Source organism: Lacerta agilis, chromosome 3 (assembly GCF_009819535.1).
Source record: "Lacerta agilis isolate rLacAgi1 chromosome 3, rLacAgi1.pri, whole genome shotgun sequence".
Lineage (NCBI taxonomy): Eukaryota > Metazoa > Chordata > Lepidosauria > Squamata > Lacertidae > Lacerta > Lacerta agilis.
Window position 1 is genome coordinate 298,301 of NC_046314.1, and position 19,367 is coordinate 317,667.

At 45.1% G+C, this 19,367-nt stretch overlaps 1 protein-coding gene across 1 annotated transcript in view; it reads left to right on the plus strand.

The window, feature by feature from the left end:
• Window positions 1-19,367, plus strand: part of COL4A2 (collagen type IV alpha 2 chain) — a 154,965-nt gene that overhangs the window by 66,199 nt on the left and 69,399 nt on the right. The window contains exons 8-19 of the mRNA XM_033145548.1: window positions 773-844; window positions 1,521-1,556; window positions 1,656-1,718; window positions 2,021-2,056; window positions 3,150-3,191; window positions 5,047-5,133; window positions 7,969-8,013; window positions 12,046-12,108; window positions 12,688-12,732; window positions 13,242-13,295; window positions 15,193-15,259; window positions 17,608-17,709. Coding sequence (XP_033001439.1) covers window positions 773-844; window positions 1,521-1,556; window positions 1,656-1,718; window positions 2,021-2,056; window positions 3,150-3,191; window positions 5,047-5,133; window positions 7,969-8,013; window positions 12,046-12,108; window positions 12,688-12,732; window positions 13,242-13,295; window positions 15,193-15,259; window positions 17,608-17,709 — 712 coding nt within the window. The remainder of the gene's footprint in view (window positions 1-772; window positions 845-1,520; window positions 1,557-1,655; window positions 1,719-2,020; window positions 2,057-3,149; window positions 3,192-5,046; window positions 5,134-7,968; window positions 8,014-12,045; window positions 12,109-12,687; window positions 12,733-13,241; window positions 13,296-15,192; window positions 15,260-17,607; window positions 17,710-19,367) is intronic.

Here is a 19,367-nt window from a genome sequence, read left to right on the forward strand (position 1 = left end):
ATGGTAACAGGCAGAATAACATAGCCATGGCTACGCACGTCTTTTTCATTATACAGGGGAGGACAAGAAAAAGAAGACCATCTTGTTCTTCCCTTTCCTTTCTTGACTGTTGTGAGGATTTTCAAACTTTAGAAAAAACATTCAGATACCTTCAAAGAGCCGGGCCCAGACCTTTTGGCACCTAATTGATTGCAGCCCATTATCATATGTCAATCCAGGAGCACCTCTTGATTAAATGCCAATATTCCAGATTAAGGATGAACCAACCCAAATCACGCCAGAGACAAAGGCTCATCCACATCAAGGACACACTCCCAGGTCGCACCCGTTCTGCCTTTCAAGTTGACAGACACGGGCTTCAGCGGCACAGTGGGATGCAGCGAGCTCCCCAGAACTCACTGGGGAACATGGTCAGGATTTTTGCCTCGTAAATCCTGGCTTTCCCCTGCCTGATCAAGTTCTTACAAATGCAGAGCGGGTATTATGTGGCATGTGTAGTAGTGCCAATATGGGCCACAAATCCTGTACTTTGCAACTTACCTTCATTTAAATTTACAACACTACCTTCTGTTGGCTTGAGACAGGGTTTAGGAAGGGTTTTACTCCTTACCCATGTTGGAAAGCATGTTTTTTTCAATGGATTCCTAGAGCGGAAGAGGAATGGTAGTGCTTACATATAGATACACATTGATTTACCGAACAACTCCATAAAACCCTTGTGCAGTTAGTGATCATGGGCGGAGAGCTAAATACTTGTTTTCAACCACTGTAGGGAATCCAAGGACCCAAAGGTCAGAAGGGAGAGCCCTTTGTTTTTACTCCGGAATTAGCCGTGCAGTTCAAGGTAAGTTTGCATTGCTGTTAAGAACTTAATAAAATGTTGTGCAAAGTTAGCATGTTTTCTGGTACCATGGTTTTTTGGTTGCCATGCTTTACTCTACCTCCTTTCAAATGTTTTGAGAGTCTCAGCTCTTCTTGAATATGTGAGAAGATTGATACCTTCCAGTTTTGTTCTGAAGCCAAATTTTCAGGAGGAAGGCTTTTTCATTATGTTCCCAAATGTAGACTGTCAACTGAAAATCTTGCACCTCATTTTTCAGTGTATATCTATAGAGATAAATTCTATCCAATGCAAGTAAAATAATATCCTATGCAAGTTCTGTAACAGTTATCACAGCAATACAAATCTTTTTGGTCAATAAAAGTCCTTTTCCATGGTCTGTTCCCCATGCTCTTTCAAGTTAATATATTGAAAAAAATCGTATATTGTATAGACATAGCTATTATGTTTTACAGGAAATAAGTATTTGCATATTAGTTGTTAAATGTTTTGTTTCTGTTACAAATATGAATTGAAGACATTGTCATACATACAAAGTTTACTTTTCTAATTACTTTTATCTTTTGCAAATAACCACAAAGTTCTGTAAATAATGTATGTGTACCTTTTTATTTCAATGTAGTAGAAATTGCTGTTTATGTTAGACTTGTATTTACTATCGTAAGATTTCTTTCTCTAGGGAGACACTGGTGACCCAGGTTTCAGGGGCTTCCCGGTAAGTACTAAGGTGATAATATTTTTTTAAGAGTGACTTTATGATAAACTATTAAGGAACAGTTTGACTTTAAAAACAACCAATTATCTTCCTGTCTAGGGACCGCAAGGTGCTCCTGGTGCAGTGGGTATATTTGGTCCAGTTGGAAACACAGGTCTACCTGTAAGTGTAATGAAATGCATAAATTATAATTCTTCAACTGCCCTGGGGAATGGTTGCACTAATGCAGATAGCAGCGTGGTATCCTGATGACTGCACATGGGCAAATCTCACAACTCCTCAAGTCTGAATTAATGCTTTTTAATTAGTATTAAAACATGAAAGGACACTGGAGTGCTGAAACAGTTATTAAAATATTTAGATTCTAGTTACATTTTAAAAGCTATATGTGAAATACCGGTACATATATTTACATGAAGTGAACACTCTGAAGGAACCCCTTACAGTCTGACTTCTGTTTTCAGGGACCTCCAGGGCCACCAGGATCTCCAGGACTTCAGGTAAGTCTTTTTTCTGATGATTGGGACCAACATGATCCACAGGTCTGTTGCAAATGCAAATTTGCTATCTGCTAGCCTTTACCTGCTAGCCTTCGCGCTGAAAGAGGTGCTGCTATTTGTGGGAGCAGCTAGACTGGTGGGTGGGTGAGGTCCTGTAAGACCTACATTGGTTCCCAGTACGTTTCCGAGCACAATTCAAAGTGTTGGTGCTGACCTTTAACGCCCTAAACAGCCTCGGCCCAGTATACCTGAAGGAGCGTCTCCACCCCCATCGTTCTGCCCGGACACTGAGGTCCAGCGCTGAGGGCCTTCTGGCAGTTCCCTCACTGCAAGAAGCAAAGTTACATGGAACCAGGCAGAGGGCTCCCCCCCCCCCATGAACGCTCTCCCATCAGATGTCAAAGACATAAACAACTATCTGACGTTTAGAAGACATCTGAAGGCAGCTCTGTTTAGGGAAGTTTTAAATGACTGATGTTTTAATGTATTTTTAATCTTTGTTGGAAGCCGCCCAGAGTTGCTGGGGAAACCCAGCCAGACGGGCAGGGTATAAATAATAATAATAATAATAATATATTATTATTGTTGTTGTTGTTGTTGTTGTTGTTGTTATTACCAGTGTGGCGTAGGGGTTAAGAGCGGTAGACTTGTAATCTGGGGAACCGGGTTCGCGTCTCCACTCCTCCACATGCAGCTGCTGGGTGACCTTGGGCTAGTCACACTTCTCTGAAGTCTCTCAGCCCCACTCATCTCACAGAGTGTTTGTTGTGGGGGAGGAAGGGAAAGGAGAATGTGAGCCGCTTTGAGACTCCTTCGGGTAGTGATAAAGCGGGATATCAAATCCAAACTCTTCTTCTTCTTCTTCTTATTAAGCATGTATTGACTATTCTACTACTTAATCAGAATAGAATTAAGAGATATTATAGGAAATGCCAGTCACAACCAATAGTTTATAGCCGAAATGTCATAGAATTATTTTAATTGTTGGTAAAACAGTTAAACAGAGAGAGAAATGGTTTCCAGATCACCATTTGGACAAGTACTTCATATGCCAGAAAAACACCCTCTTAATAATCATTACTTGTCATTTCAGGGCAACAAAGGCCGTGGCTTTCATGGAGAAAAGGGTGACAAGGTAAATGGAATATTCTAATTAGTTTGTATTTCTATCAGAATATGATGAATACAGTTTTGAGTGATAATTCTTTGACTTGTGCCAGAAGCACAGCTGTTAACAGTTAGAGAATTTGTGGTGCTTGCCCAGTGGCCTCTGAAAAAACATAGAGGAAGCATGAAATTGACGGCCCTTGCCTATCTGTCTTCAGTAGCTGGTTATCATGTATATATGATGTTTCTGAACATGGAATTTCTATTTAGCTTCAAAAGATGTATTCTATAATAATTTGTCTAGTCTTTCTTGAAAACCATCCTAGTGACTGCACATCATGATATTTTTCAGTAGGGAATTCTACAAATTAGTGTAAAATTTTAGAGAGAAGACTTTCATTATTCCTGAATATATAGTGGTACCTCTGGTTAAGAACTTAATTCATTCTGGAGGTCCGTTCTTAACCTGAGGTACCGCTTTAGCTAATGGGGCCTCCCGCTGCCGCCGGAGCACGATTTCTGTTCTCATGCTGAAGCAAAGTTCTTAACCCGAGGTACTATTCCTTGGTTAGCGGAGTCTGTAACCTGAAGCGCCTGTAACCCGAGGTACCACTGTACTCAGTTGGTTAGAGACAAGGTTGCAGGTTCAGTCCCCGTAGGGATAGCTTGCAGGGAGTTGGACTAGATCTTCAGGGTCCCTTCCAATTCTATGATTCTGTGATTTTATCTGCTGCCTTGCGGGATATCTTCAGGAGAAGAAAAGGCTCAGGAGTAAACCCTACACAGATCCGGAGTGGATTCCCTAAGGTGGCTGGATGGCACCTTGTACGCCTCCTTCCAGCAACTCCTGCAGACAATCTGGTGCCAAACGCCTTGCCCTGCTTTCCTGTGGACCCCATCAGTGAGGCTGAGAAGGGGGTCTCGTTGTGTGGGCAGCCCAGGACCTCCAGACACACTGCCCAGGCTTCTGCCCTGGGGACGTCACTTCAGTGCTGCTAACATAGCAAAAAGAATATGGGAGGTAGCAGTTAGAGTTAATGGTCTCTGCAGCCCTAGCAGGCATCCTGAATCTCCATTGGTTTGACTTGGCTCCTGGAGGTGCACGCCATTGTCTTTCGAGACAGATGGATGCCAACAAGAAGAATTGTCATTCAAGCTAACCGGATGAGCACGTAAGAACAAGCTAGTACTATGAGACATGGAGAAAAATCTCTGTCCACACCATGCATAATTCTATAATTATTCATTATGTCCTCATGGTCATGTTTTCTAAAATCATTTAACTTGCTCATAGGGAAGGGATACAGGGGCTTTTGGATTCTGAACTGCAGTCACCCCCAGCCTGCAAGGAGTTGTAGCACAAATGAACAAATATAGAAACAGCATGTGATATATTAAGCTAAATTTATCTACACCATCAACCAAAATATCAATGTACAATAAAGAACATTGGAGAACCTAAAACAATAGGGCAGTGCATGTATATAAAAGACAATATCAAAAGGAGAAATATGTTAGACCTCAAAGGATCTTCTTTAGCAGGAAATTGTGTGATGATTTAAAAGCAAAGCCATGCCCAAAGTGAAACCCCAGGAAACAAGCAAGCAAAAGTAACATTTATAGTACTTGAAGAGTTATAACGCAATTCTAGTTTTGTCACATGAAATCCTTCCTGAGATGAGGAGGCCAGAGTCCATTTGTTGTCCTTAGTACTTTGGTATATTTATAGCAGCAGATCCTCCAGCTTTTCAGATTTGAAATCAGTATAACATATGACTGTTCTCTTTATGTTGTTCATTCTGGTGTAGTTCAAAAAAATGTACTACCACTTTTAAACCTTTATTTTACTTGTTGTTGACTATATTATTGTGGCTTTCCTGCAGGGTGATATTGGGCCCCCTGGTCTCCCTGGGCTCTCATCAACAGGAGAGTTTGTTACTTCAACAGATATAATTTCAAGTGAATATAAGGTAATTAGAAATCTTACAAAAAATGACTCCCAGTTATTCATTTCATAGAGTACAGAAACTAGCAAAGCATTTTCCTGAGTGTTCTTATTCATCAAAATAGCAGATGAATATTATCCTGTGGCCATATCTCATATGCTGTAAATGAAATAAAAGAATAATCTGGTTAGATTTCCTTCCTCCCAAAACACGTTTTTAAATGAAACCCTAATCTTAAGAACTTAATAGCGTTATATTTTCTATTGTGATTAAATAATCACAGAATCATTCCAGAAATATTCTATATCTTGTACAGCCATATCTCTCCAATGTTGGTACAAGGTTTTACTCCAGAAATTTGCTAGTTAAAATACATGTCAATAAATGACTGACCAAAGATCTGTGTTCTGACCTTAAAGTACAGGGGTCAGCAAACTTTTTCAGGAGGGGGCTGGTCCCCTGTCCCTCAAACCTTGTGGGGGGCCGGACCCACCCCCTCCCGAAAGCACTCATCTTCGACAGTGTCGGCGTCCTCTGTCTCGGCGGGGCGCAGAGCCCATGCCACTGGCCTCCGCGCTGCTGCCACTTCCTTCCCACTCGATTGCTTCCTCCTGCTTGGCCGCCTCAGCAGGAAGGAAGGGGCGGCACCCAGAGGTGTCCACGACTTCTGATTGGCAGCAGGAGCTTCCTGCAGCCAATCAGAAGCCGTGCCGCGTCATGGAAGTCAGCCTCCGCGCCATGCCTGTTTAGCGCGGGGACAGACTGAGTGGGCGGCAGGGTCTGCAAAGTTCACGGGCCGGATTAACGAGCCTGGTGGGCTGTATCCGGCCCGCGGGCCTTAGTTTGGCGACCTCTGTTATAGTGCTTTAAACAAAGAAACAACACTGCAACCAGACTGAATCGTGGGCTCCCCCTTTCCTTGCATGACCTGTGTGAGTGCTTTGTCCTTGCACTATGCAAAGGGTCTTTTTCCATGGTTCTCAGCAACAAAGTTTCTTCTTACATGTCCTAAGTCAGGGATGGGCAAAATATAGGAGACCGAGTGCCCATACTGCAACCTGAAACCCACTTATTTATCAGTTGCCAACATGGCAGTTGGCACTGTGTGTTTCACGTTTCGTCTTTATGACTGATGTTCTAATAAATAATCCTTCATAAAAGTTATTGCATTACATTCTTCATTAAATTATTTTTCTATTGATATTTAATTTTATGGTATAACTCAGTGCTTTTTTTCTTTAAAAAATGTTAGGGGGGTACTCTCATTTTGACTCAAGAAAATCACCACCAGGGGGGGAGGGAATACAGTTCAAATCGGGGAAAATAAATACAGTGAATTTCTTCTCCCTTTAAATTCACCAAATGTTTAGGGGTTTGTGTCCCCCTGCATCCCCACAGAAAAACGCACTGGTATTACTCCAAACCAAAGTGGAGTTATGAGCTATCAAACCTCAGAAATACATTTTTTTCCAGAAAGTTTCACAATTTTGGCCACTAGTGTACACTGGAAGACTGCACTAAGAGTCACCCTCTCCCATTGCTCGCCAGGCCTGGACGGCACATGCAAGCTCTCCTCCCCCTCCCCCTCCCCCTCCCCCTCCCCCGCACGGAAGCTACGGCCCTGCTGGGGCGACTGTGCGCGTGCCCACAGAGAGGGCTCTGAGTGCCCTCTCTGGCACATGTGCCATAGGTTCACCACCACTGGATTAGGATCTGACAGTACATCTCCAAGCAATTTGAAATAGACAATAAAGGTTTTTTAATCAGTCAACAACACAATGATTCTCCACCTCCCCGTGTTATACTGCGGAAATGAAAAAAAGCTGGCTGGGGTGTGAGGTGATAACAAGGGATGGATTTCTTTTCTGGAAGGACTGTAAGTAACATTCAGTTCTTAAACTCAGCAAATTAGTGGACTCTGAATTCCTGGCTCTGATTCCTGGTAGATCTCAGGGTTCTAGTAAAAAAAACAAAGCAGATTCCACATGTCTGCTCTAAATCTGCATGACATGCAGCCAGAGAGAGAGTTTTGTGCCTTTGCATCTGAGTGATGGATTTTGACCAGGATTTACATGCAGTTGTGGGTGTGTTTGGGTACAGAATTCATTTGAATCCTATGCTCCTTTGTGGCACTGTGGGTGGAGTAGGAAGAGACGGGGGCAATGTTTTGCTCTCCATTGGGTTCAGCAAGATTCTTTTATTTTATACTACCTTCTCTCCTTATGTAATGTTACGCCAGTGTAAGGTTTGGCACTGCATGTAAGGATTCAAACTGGGTGCTGTCTGTTCCTAGTACTGATCCATTTTGGCTCCTCTGCTGGTGGCATTGCATACTGGGAACACACTGCCAGTGTATCAAAGATGCACTGTCACAGGTTAAAGGTAAGGTAAAGGGACCCCTGGCCATTAGGTCCAGTCGTCACCGACTCTGGGGTTGTGGCACTCATCTCGCGTTAATGGCCGAGGGAGCCGGCGTACAGCTTCTGGGTCATGTGGCCAGCATGGCAAAGCTGCTTCTGGCGAACCAGAGCAGCGCACGGAAACGCCATTTACCTTCCCGCTGGAGCAGTACCTATTTATCTACTTGCACTTTTGACGTGCTTTTGAACTGCTAGGTGGGCAGGAGCTGGGACCAAGTAATGGCAGCTCACCCCGTCGCAAGGATTCGAACCGCCGACCTTCTGATCAGCAAGCCCTAGGCTCTGTGGTTTAACCCACAGCGCCACCCGTGTCACAGGTTACTTGCACCTATACTTTCTATCCAGTGTAAATTTAGCCTAGGACAGAACTTAAATTTGATTTTTGATTAATACAAATGTCTTGCTCAAGCATTAACTGTTCTTTTTTATATATTGCTAGGGTGAGAAAGGAATAAAAGGAATAAGGGGAGAAGCTGGAATTCCAGTAAGTACACAGAAAGAAATGCAGCACAATTATACTCCTGTGTTCAATATAATCAGTAGTATGTCAATGGGAAAGAGCCAAGGCACCATATGCCATACTTAGATTCATCCATTTTGTTTATCGCTATTGAAATGGATTGGTTATGATCACCAGGCTGTACACTGTTTTCCTTCTGGGAGAAGACAGGAACAAAGTCGGTGTCAAGCAGTTCTGGCTTCTCTCTGTCACCCACTTGCATTTTCAGAACCACTGAACCAACCCAGTTGTGATTTCAGAACCACTGGCAGTAATCTTTGAGAATTCCTGGAGAACAGGCGAAGTGCCAGCAGACTGGAGGAAGGCAAATGTTGTCCCTATTTTCAAAAAGGGGGAAAGAGAAGACCCAAACAATTACCGCCCAGTCAGCCTGACATCAATACCAGGAAAGATTCCAGAGCAGATCATTAAGCAAACGGTCTGTGAGCACCTAGAAAGGAACGCTGTGATAACTAAAAGTCAGCATGGGTTTCTGAAAAATAAGTCATGTCAGACTAACCTGATCTCATTTTTTGACAGAATTACAAGCCTGGTAGATGAAGGGAATGCTGTGGATATAGCCTATCTTGATTTCAGCAAGGCCTTTGACAAGGTGCCCCATGATATTCTTGTAAAGAAACTGGTAAAATGTGGGCTAGACAATGCTACCATTCAGTGGATTTGTAACTGGCTGACTGACCGAACCCAAAGGGTGCTCATCAATGGCTCCTCTTCATCCTGGAGAGATGTGACTAGTGGGGTGCCACAGGGTTCTGTCTTGGGCCCAGTCTTATTCAACATCTTTATCAATGACTTGGAAGATGGGCTTGAGAGCATCCTGATCAAGTTTACAGCTGACACCAAATTGGTATCTGAAGAAGTGTGCATGCACACGAAAGCTCATACCAGGAACAAACTCAGTTGGTCTCTAAGGTGCTACTAGAAAGAATTTTCGATTTTGTTTTGACTATGGCAGACCAACACGGCTACCCACCTGTAACCAAATTGGGAGGGGTGGCTAATACCCCAGAGGACAGGATCACACTTCAAAATGACCTTAACAGATTAGAGAACTGGGCCAAAGTAAACAAGATGAATTTTAACAGGGATAAATGTAAAGTACTGCACTTGGGCAAAAATAATAATAATATGAAAGGCACAAATACAGGATGGGTGACACCTGGCTTGAGAGCAGTACATGTGAAAAGGATCTAGGAGTCTTGGTAGACCATCAACTTGACATGAGTCAACAGTGTGATGCAGCAGCTAAAAAAGCCAATGCAATTCTGGGCTGCATCAATAGGAGTATAGCGTCTAGATCAAGGGAGGTAATAGTACCACTGTATTCTGCTCTGGTCAGACCTCACCTGCAATACTGTGTCCATTTCTGGGCACCACAGTTCAAGAAGGATACTGACAAGCTGGAATGTGTCCAGAAGAGGGCAACCAAAATGGTCAAAGGCCTGGAAACGATGCCTTATGAGGAACGGCTTAGGGAGCTGGGTATGTTTAGCCTGGAGAAGAGAAGGTTAAGGGGTGATATGATAGCCATGTTCAAATATATAAAAGGACATCATATAGAGGAGGGTGAAAGGTTGTTTTCTGCTGCTCCAGAGAAGCGGACACGGGGCAATGGATTCAAACTACAAGAAAGAAGATTCCACCTAAACATTAGGAAGAACTTCCTGACAGTGAGAGCTGTTCGGCAGTGGAATTTGCTACCAAGGAGTGTGGTGGAGTCTCCTTTGGAGGTCTTTAAGCAGAGGCTTGACAGCCATCTGTCAGGAATGCTTTGATGGTGTTTCCTGCTTGGCAGGGGGTTGGACTGGATGGCCCTTGTGGTCTCTTCCAACTCTAGGATTCTATGATTTCTCCATCTTCTCCACACAGAGGAACTGTTATTTCCTTGTTCTTCCTCCCACTTTGAATATAGCCAAATAAACCTTTAGAAATTATTTTTAACCTCTCTTGCAAGCCTGAGCTCCTTCTGAGCTTTGGCCTGCCTGCCTTCTCCCTGCAATGACATTTCAGAGTGCATGTCCGACTACACTCAGCTTTCCCTTTCCTCTGCATAATGTATCCCAATAGGAGGTGGCCACGTCATCCTCTCATGTAAACTCAGGCCCCGTCATCTGCTGATTTATGCAGATCAGCTGATCTGGGACAGGGCCAGTCCACCCAGGAGGCAAGGTGCAGCGGTCTCCTCGGGCTGCTGGATCCACAGGAGCATCACCCGCTGCAGCCGCCACAGCAGTAGCAATGACTGTGGTGCACTCCTTGGAGGCTGGATCTGCCACCGCCTCAGTGTCCCCTCTACAGTGGCCTCATGACAAATAGGAGGGGCTGCCCTCTGGGGTCTACATACATCCAGTGTGATTAAGAGGGGGCCTCTTCTCCCCCCAAAAAAATCATCTTTGATTCCCACTTCGGCTGTCGAGTAAGGTTGGTTTTATTCCCCTCTTGTTTCTGATGTAGATCTTTATTGCCCACTTGTTCCTGATGTGGATCTTAACTTGCCCCTTTTTTTGCTGGTGGGGGTGGCAGCACCATTTTGTGGTTTCCCTCAGGTGCTAAAGCATCTTGGGCCAGCCCTGAGTTTTATCAAATGATTTATGTGATTAGGAGGAGAGGGCAGATGGCACCCAGATTTGCAAAGTGGGCTCTGTGCATTCCACCACTGCGGTTACTGAAATGCTGTTGGTTTTTTCCTTTTCCTGACACCTTCAAAATCAGTGGGGTCTTTGTGGGTCATAAAAAGTTGGGGAGGGGGTGGATGAGGCCCCCACCTGATCCACCCTTCTCTTACTCTGAAATTGTCAACCTGTTGCAGTCCAGTATTGCCTACATTGTCCTCCCTATTTATCTACTTGCACTTTGACGTGCTTTCGAACTGCTAGGTGGGCAGGAGCTTGGACCAAGCAACGGGAGCCCACCCCATGGCAGGGATTCGAACTGCCAACCTTCTGATCGGCAAGCCCTAGGCTCAGTGGTTTAACCCACAGCGCCACCCATGTCCCATAAATCTGAAGTCGTGTGTCCCAAAATGAGGCATCTCTTAAAAGTGTGTCATCTAGATGAAAAGTTTGGGATGCTCTGGCCTAGAAGATCTCTCCCCTCCCGACTGGAAGGAGACCCCGGCTGAGTGTGTCTTCCCCCATCTTCTCCCTCCCCAGACCCTCCAGCCGCTCTTCCCATCTAGGCTGCCAGACTCCTTCCTCTGGCTATAGAGCGGATGTACCACTCGGATCAGAGCCAGTTCTCCCTCAGTCAAACGCTCTCCTCATCCCTTTCTCCCATCTCAGACCAAGCCCTGTCCAACTTCTTCCTCAGAAACAGCACCTGCCATTTCCCCTCTGAATGTGCTGCTCCGCCCCTCCCCTCCAGCAGCCAATCAGAGAGAGGCTCCCGCCCTCTGGTGGAATTTGGAGGCGCTTTATCACCCGACTCTGGTCTGGCCCTGCTGTCCATCTCAACTCCCTATCTTTATGCAAAGCTCTTCCTGCTTGGCTCAATTGTAATATAAGCAGGACTGGAGAAAATTGTGTTAAAGCAGCAGCAGACAGCAAAGCTCACTGGGCGGGCTTCCCTCTCACACTCTTTTTTGTTGTAAAAAGGAGGCCTGTGCTTTATATGTGAACAGGACAAACATATGCTTAAGAGAGTATGTTTGGCCCATACTTGTTCATGGAAATGCTCTCTCTGCTCTCCATGCAATGTGATTGTTGGCATTCATCTGTCTTGAGAGACAATGGAGTATGCCTTCTGGGGTGAAGTCAAACTACTGCATTAGTAGTACCGAAGTGCCCTGTTCTGGGCACAAGCCTGGCCTGTATGTCTGGAGGTCCTGGGCTGCCCAGACAACTCTCAGCCTCACCAATGGGGTCCAAAGGAAAGCAGAGCAATCTGTTTGGCTGCAGGAGTTGCCAGAAGGGGGCCTGCAATGTGTACAATTTGATTATCATGCTGAATCTAATTGTGATGTTAAATCAGAGCAAATAGTTTTTCTTTGTTTGTTAGGGTCATCATGCACTTTCAGCAGAAAAGGGAGAGGAAGGAATAACAGGCTTTACAGGACAAAGGGTAAGTATCTGGTCAAAATAAAGAGCAAATTGTTTGCCATTCCCAATATGATATTTCCCCTGTCATTCTACCAGACCATCAGAGACTGTCACAATTAAATGTTACATTTTGGGTAGTGTGGATTTAGATAATGAATCCAGTAAAATTTTATTTGGGTGATACTGTTGGATCTGACTTTTACCATATTTGGCACCAGAACAAATTCCCCCCATGCTGGGATAGCTCCGTCTGTAGAGCATGAGACCCTTCATCTCAGGGTTGTGAGTTCAAATAATTGGGTAGAAATAAATAAATAAATAAATAAATAAATATGTTGTTGTTGTTAAAGCCCCCCGTTAATACCCTGGATTGCAGAGGGTTGGACTCGATGGCTCATTTCAGGGGGAATGGAAAAAGCATTCCTGTTCACCAGGGCATTTGATGACTGGTAATTACACAACAACTCTGAAATTAGTAACTTTGAGGGCATGTGTTTGTTTTTATATGGGCTCCTGTAGGAGGAAGGACAGGATACAAACCAAACAAATAAATAAATAAATAAATAAATAAATAAATAACCAACCAACTGTGATTTCATAGGGTTTGCCGGGAATCAACGGTCTCACAGGAACAGAAGGGGATGTGGTAAGTTTGTAGCCCTGAAATCAGATTGTGGCTTGGATCTTGAAATAAGGAACTAGTTGGGGGGGAAATTCCCATTCCATCTCCTTACCCTCCCCACCTGTGCCCTCCCAAGGTGAGAGGAAGTGGACTTGGCTAAGCCTGGCAGGACAGCTTACTTTATGGTATTAACCTCTTCATGCAGTCATTAGACTTTTGCATGTTGGTTATATGAGGCTGTGTGGTTATCCCACACAGACTGGATGAAAACAGTTCAGAGCCCTGTGGAGCTGCTCCTTTAGCAGAGCCAACAAAATGGTCTTAGTTCCCACCTCTTCCTCTGCTGCAGTGCATACTTGTGCAATATCCAGAAAGCTTATCTTAAAAAGGTGACAGCAGCAACTAACAAATTGGGGGGGGAGAGAGAGAGTTTAGAGAGTGAGTTTAGGTGAGAGGGGGAGCATGAAAGATTGTCTATGGAGTTTTGATAAAAATCCTGAAATTACCTTCAGTTGTTTTGAACTGTATTTCAGGGTTTCCCAGGACATGATGGCTTCCCTGGCTCCCCTGGTCAAAAAGGAACTAAGGTAGCTTGTTATTCTAATATGTTACTTGCACAATATTAATTCCACAGATGGAGCAAGTTGTATAGAATGGCTCTTTTCAAATTATGTGCTTCATTGGTCAATATCCCAAGTGTTATGGCCTGGTGAAGGTGAGAAACACCTTGTAGGGGATCACCTGAGCACTCCATTCCTTCACTATACTCCGGACCCATAGGAAAGCACAAGAGAGCCTGGCCAGCCATGGGACCAGGAGGAGGTACAACAACTACATAGTACCCAAGCACAAATGGAAGAGTAGGGCTCGGGTAAGCCAGACAATCCCAGTACGGCAAATAAAACCAAACCTTGGCATCCCAGAAAGGAAGGAAGACACAGCCCACATGTCTCCTGCAATGGAGGGGATTGGCCTTGGTGTCCGTGGAAGGAGAGACCTGCCAAGAACAAGCTGGAGGGATGTCAGTGGGTTGGTTCACACAGTCAATGTTAGCCGCATTTAATAAGTGATAGTTAAAGCTCAGGCATCTGGCCAACAATCACTTAAGCAGAATTGTTAAAAGCACCAATGAGAGCTGCTGAGCCTGGAATGCAGTTGAATGTTTTGCTGCTTTTGGGTAATGACAGCTGCTTAAGGAGAAGGTCCAGGTTCACACATAATGCTGATCAATGGTAAATGTTCAAACCAACTGCAAACATTAACTTGAAAGCAACTCTTAACCATAGTTAATAAAGCATAGTTAAGATGCTGGGCTGGGCTAGGTTCACAAATAATGCTAAATCATGGTTTAATAAACAGTGATTGAAAAAAGCATGGTGTAAGGCAGTGTTTAGTGTGCCGCGAGGTGTTGCCTGGTGTGCCGTGGGAAAATTGAAAAATTGAAAAATTCAAGAGAATTACTTTATATATAGGCACAGAGTTAAATTTTTTAACATTTTCTAATGGTGGTGTGCCTCGTGATTTTTTTCATGAAACAAGTGTGCCTTTGCCCAAAAAAGGTTGAAAAACACTGTTGTAAGTTTTATGTATGAACCATGCTTGTGAGAGGTCCATGAACTGCCCTGTCTGCTGTGGAAGATACGTTTGTACCCTGGTGCCGGCTGCCTCCCATCTCAGGGTGGAGCAAGTGAAGTCCAAGACTGCGCAGCTGGGTGAAATGGGAACTTTTAATGTTACATTACTCTTTATTTATTTTGCCCCCCAAAGGCCCCTAAGTAATCCACAAATTCAAATACAGTACGAACAATACAATTGATAAAACTTCAAGATAAGGATATCTTAACATTTCAAAAAATGTTTGGGGTTGTGGGGTCAGGCAGAGGCCTCCCTTGATGGTTCCAGCCCAGTCTCTCCCCTTTCGCAGTACTCGCCCTCTTACCTCCTGCCCTTGCCATTCTTCTTCCACTCTACCAGCAATGTGAAAACACCCGCCGTGTCTGAGCTCCACACTCAGACTCCATTTTAAGCTAGACTTAAGTATGTCTTTTTAACTGAATTACCCTTTTAAGCCTGCCTGAAAAAAAGCTGCTGTATTTGTTACTCTTCAAAAAGTATTCCGAGTGAGTAAATGTTATTTTTACCTTTTACAAGAATAAAAAGAAAAGAAAAAAGAAATACAGCATTCATCTTTAATGAAGAAAGGAGGTTTCAATGTGTTGCTCACTCCAGAGGAGATGACACTCCTAAAATATATTTATTTTAGCAATAATTTACTTTGGTACAGACATTCTAACTCACATGGATCATGTGCAGAAAGATGACAAAGAGAAATTACAGAAATTTGTGGGGAATGAGAGGCAATCTTAGACATATTCCTGTGACATGAGGGAGGATGTTTGTATATCTTTTATTTGTTCAGAATAAGGAAAGTATTTTACATGCAACCACAAATAAAACCAGTGAACTGAATTTGCATTTACACAGGGAGAGCCAGGAGACAAAGGGGCTCAAGGACCAACAGCTTATGCACCACATCCCAAACTAATAAAAGGTATTGTTTTTCAGTCCTTCTTCTGATTTTTTTTTTAAATAAGGTGATCTTGATAAAAATTCTACAGGTGCCAGCACAAAATGGTTGTAATTGGTGTGAAAAAAGAGTTGCTGGCATTCAGTGCCATTGATTCCAGTCACAAAACCCCTTCTTTTAGTGCAGCTGAATATGTTTGATGCAGCCTATTGTTTTCATGCAATAAAGTGGGGTGGGATTTGTGGCTCCTCTTGGGGCAACTAACCTTCCTCAATGCCCACCGCTCGGGAGGCATGTGCATTGATTTGGTTTAACCCTATTAGAGTATATTGTGTGGCAGTATGAAGTACTTGCCAGGGTTACCGTATATACGTGAGTATAAGCCGACTTTTTCAGCCCATTTTTTGGGCTGAAAAAGCCGCCCTCGGCTTATACTCAGGTGAAGCGGGCGGCTGCAAAGGGACAAGCGGCAAGAAAGGGATCCTTTCTTGCTGCTTGTCTCCCCTGCCCTGCCGATCCCCCATCTGTGCCTGCTCTCTGATCCCTCGTCCTGTGCCTGCTCTGCGCAAGGCATCGGGGAGGGAAAAGCGGGGAGAAAGTGCTCTTAACCCCTGCCCATCCCAGCTCTGCCCACTGTAGAAACTGCGCTGAGACTCTATGATCCTGTGCCTGCTCTACCCCTGCCCATCCCAGCTCTGCCCACTGTAGAAACTGCGCTGAGACTCTATGATCCTGTGCCTGCTCTACCCCTGCCCATCCCAGCTCTGCCCACTGTAGAAACTGCGCTGAGACTCTATGATCCTGTGCCTGCTCTGCGCAACGCATCGGGGAGGGAAAAGTGGGGAGAAAGTGCTCCTCGATGCTTTTCCTCTCCTATGCCTTGCACAGAGCAGTCACTGCTCTGTGCGAGGATCGCCTCTTCCTCCTCCTCCCGTCCCTTCTCCCCGAAGGGGAACAGAGGTAGCGACGGGGGGCAGCGGGAGCAGGAGGAGGACAAGCAGGCGCGCGAGCCGGCTCAGCCCCAGAGAGCCTGTTGCTTTTGCCCCCATCCCATCCCAGCTCAGTCCGCCATAGAAACTGCCCACCCTGAAACTATCAACCCCTGAAACCTTCCCAGAATCTGCTCCCTTAATTCCTCCCTGAATATGCCCCCTCCCCCTGAGCCCTCCCTGTAAAGAGACCCTTTCTTTCCAAGCCTTCCCTCTTAACCCCTGCCCATCCCAGCTCTGCCCACCCTAGAAACTGCCCACCCTGAAACTTTCCCAGAATATGCCCCCTTGCCTCTCATGCCCTCCCTAAATATGCCCCACCCACCCTGAAACCTTCCCAGAATCTGCCCCCTTCCCCCTTAATCCATTCCAGAATCCCCCCTTAATTCCTCCCTGAATATGCCCCCTCCCCCTGAGCCCTCCCTGTAAAGAGACCCTTTCTTTCCAAGCCTTCCCTCTTAACCCCTGCCCATCCCAGCTCTGCCCACCCTAGAAACTGCCCCCATCCCAGCTCTGCCCACCCTAGAAACTGCCCACCCTGAAACTTTCCCAGAATATGCCCCCTTGCCTCTCATGCCCTCCCTAAATATGCCCCACCCACCCTGAAACCTTCCCAGAATCTGTCCCCTTCCCCCTTAATCCATTCCAGAATATTCTCCTTGCCCCCTGAAATGTACCCACAATATGCCCCCTTACCCCCTGAGCCCTCCCTGTAAGAGACCCTTTCTTTCCAAGCCTTTTATTGGTATTTATTTTTATTTTTGAAATTTACCAGTAGCTGCTGCATTTCCCACCCTCGGCTTATACTTAAGTCAATAAGTTTTCCCAGTTTTTAGTGGTCAAATTAGGTGCCTCGGCTTATATTTGCGTCGGCTTATACTCACGTATATACGGTATTAGTGCAGCGGCCAGAGTAAACTTTCCTGGCTCTTAAATATGCAAGGATACTAAGCCAAACCATGACGAAAAGTAACTGAACAGTCCAAATCCAGAAAATGGAGCTTATTGCAGGTGAGTTTAGTAACTCAATGTGGGCACAGAGCTGTGTACCCAGACCCTCCCCACCTGTCACAGTCCATGCCACAACGGGGAAACCAGCATTTCCCAAGGTATGGAGGGGACTCCATGACATTAGATTTGGGGGACTGGCGGGAGATGGAGAAAGCAGGTTATAGCATGGGCTACAGAAACTTAATGGATTCCTCTCCATAGACCTTGATCCAGCTGGGCTACGGTTGTGGGGGTCTTGAGTGTGCTCTGAGAATGTGTAGTATGCATGCAAAAATGGGTAGTGGCTAAATGCCCATCCGGGAGACATGATACATCTCTATATCTGTATCTTTAAGCCTGAAATCTAACCTGTACTTTGGGGGATATTTTCAGGTGCAAGAGGTGACTGGGGAATCCATGGTGCTCCTGGGCCTGAGGGAGACCGGGGTGAGCAAGGCAGTCCTGGAAGTCCTGGTCCGCAAGGATCATCAGATGGTAATTTCTAGCCACTTTCTTACTCCGATATTGACTTGGGGATAGTAAATTGACTTTTTTCACATTCACATTTACACTATTTTTATTTCATTCTCATATTTGTTGCTCTTATCTGAATCACAGCAAACAGTTATGCAGCTTGAATCATCTACAGCAGACATGTCCAACACATCGATTGTGCAATGGATTTTTGTCACTCGCGACCAAGGCCTCCACCCGCCTCCGCCCACCTCCCTCTCCCATGGTCGCCAGGTGCCCTCAGCACATGCTTGGCCGCGACTGGAGCAACTCCGCATAGGCAGTCGAGGCTACATTTAGCTAGGCTGCTGCAGCAAGCGCTCAAGCGGACACTGGCCACCTCAAGCATCCAGCTACCGGCTTTGCCCAATGGCCAGTCAGGTGCCTGCCTCTGCCCCCTGCAAGCTGCAGCCCCGGGGCAGGGAGGCAAAGGTGAGGCGCGCAGGCTCCGCACAGACTGCAGCACTGCGGAGGCGCCCAATCAGCCCCTGCAAGCCACGCCCAATCAGGGCACGGGCTGCAGTGCTGCGGAGGGAGTTGCGGTTCCCATGGAAAGAAAACGCCCTCACCCTCCTAGTTCCGCATGGATGCTGAACTTTCCCCAACTTTCCAGCTCCAGCCTAACTGTATTTACTCGAAAGTAAATAAAGTAAAGTCAGGGGTCCCTTTACCTTTTAAGCCGCTGCTCCCCCCCCCCCCCGGCGCGCCATGAGGCTCTTCATTTGGTAAAGGAGGAATTGGACATTTCGGAGCGTGTTGGCTTCCCGTGTGCACCAAGGGCCCTGGGAGGGGGCTGGAGTGGGAGTAATTGGTTGTTGTTGTTTTCATCATAATAATAATTTATTATTTATACCCTGCCCATCTGGCTGGGTTTCCCCAGCCAAATATAATATGTTTTAGTTGAAGAATGACAATGGGAGAGTGTGGTAAATCACTGCCAGTTTTTTATATTGGATAGATCGCAGCCTAATGGAATCTGGACACGCCTGACTTCGTATATATATATATACATACATATACACTTCATATATATAATACTTCCTATAAATGGTCTTGTGTGTGTGTGTGTACACACATACACATATACACACAAGCTACGTAAGTGTAGCTTGAGTTTAGATTTCAGTTGAGAAATCAGCCCCGGGGCAGTCATTAACTTAGAAAAATTACCCATTAGGCATGGATCTGGCCTTTTGGTTCTTTACAGAACTATGATTCTACCATTATTCACAATCTACCGGTATACTTTCTTTTTTTTTTCTTCTTTTTTTAAAAAAGAGGAGCTTACTATTAGTTAATAGACAATGCTTCAGCTGAATTATAGCCAGGACCAATGGACATTATGTTATTTTTGAAGTGCTAATACAGTGCTTCCCTGAAAATCTTTGTAAAAGATTGTGTAGCAATTGCATGATAAAGAAATATATCCCAGAGGCATTGGAGAGAGCAGTGGGCTGACTTTAGGGCTACTGAGTTGTTGTTTGCAGTTTGGCTTTGGTCAAGTCACTTTGCCTTTCTTTCCTATGTGAGTAAATGAAAACCCCAGTTTACCTATTCCATTCTTATTACTATTCTGATCAAAGATTTAGTGTCTGGGTGTTGACAGGTATCTGAAGTACCAAGTTGTGCACATCCCTGCA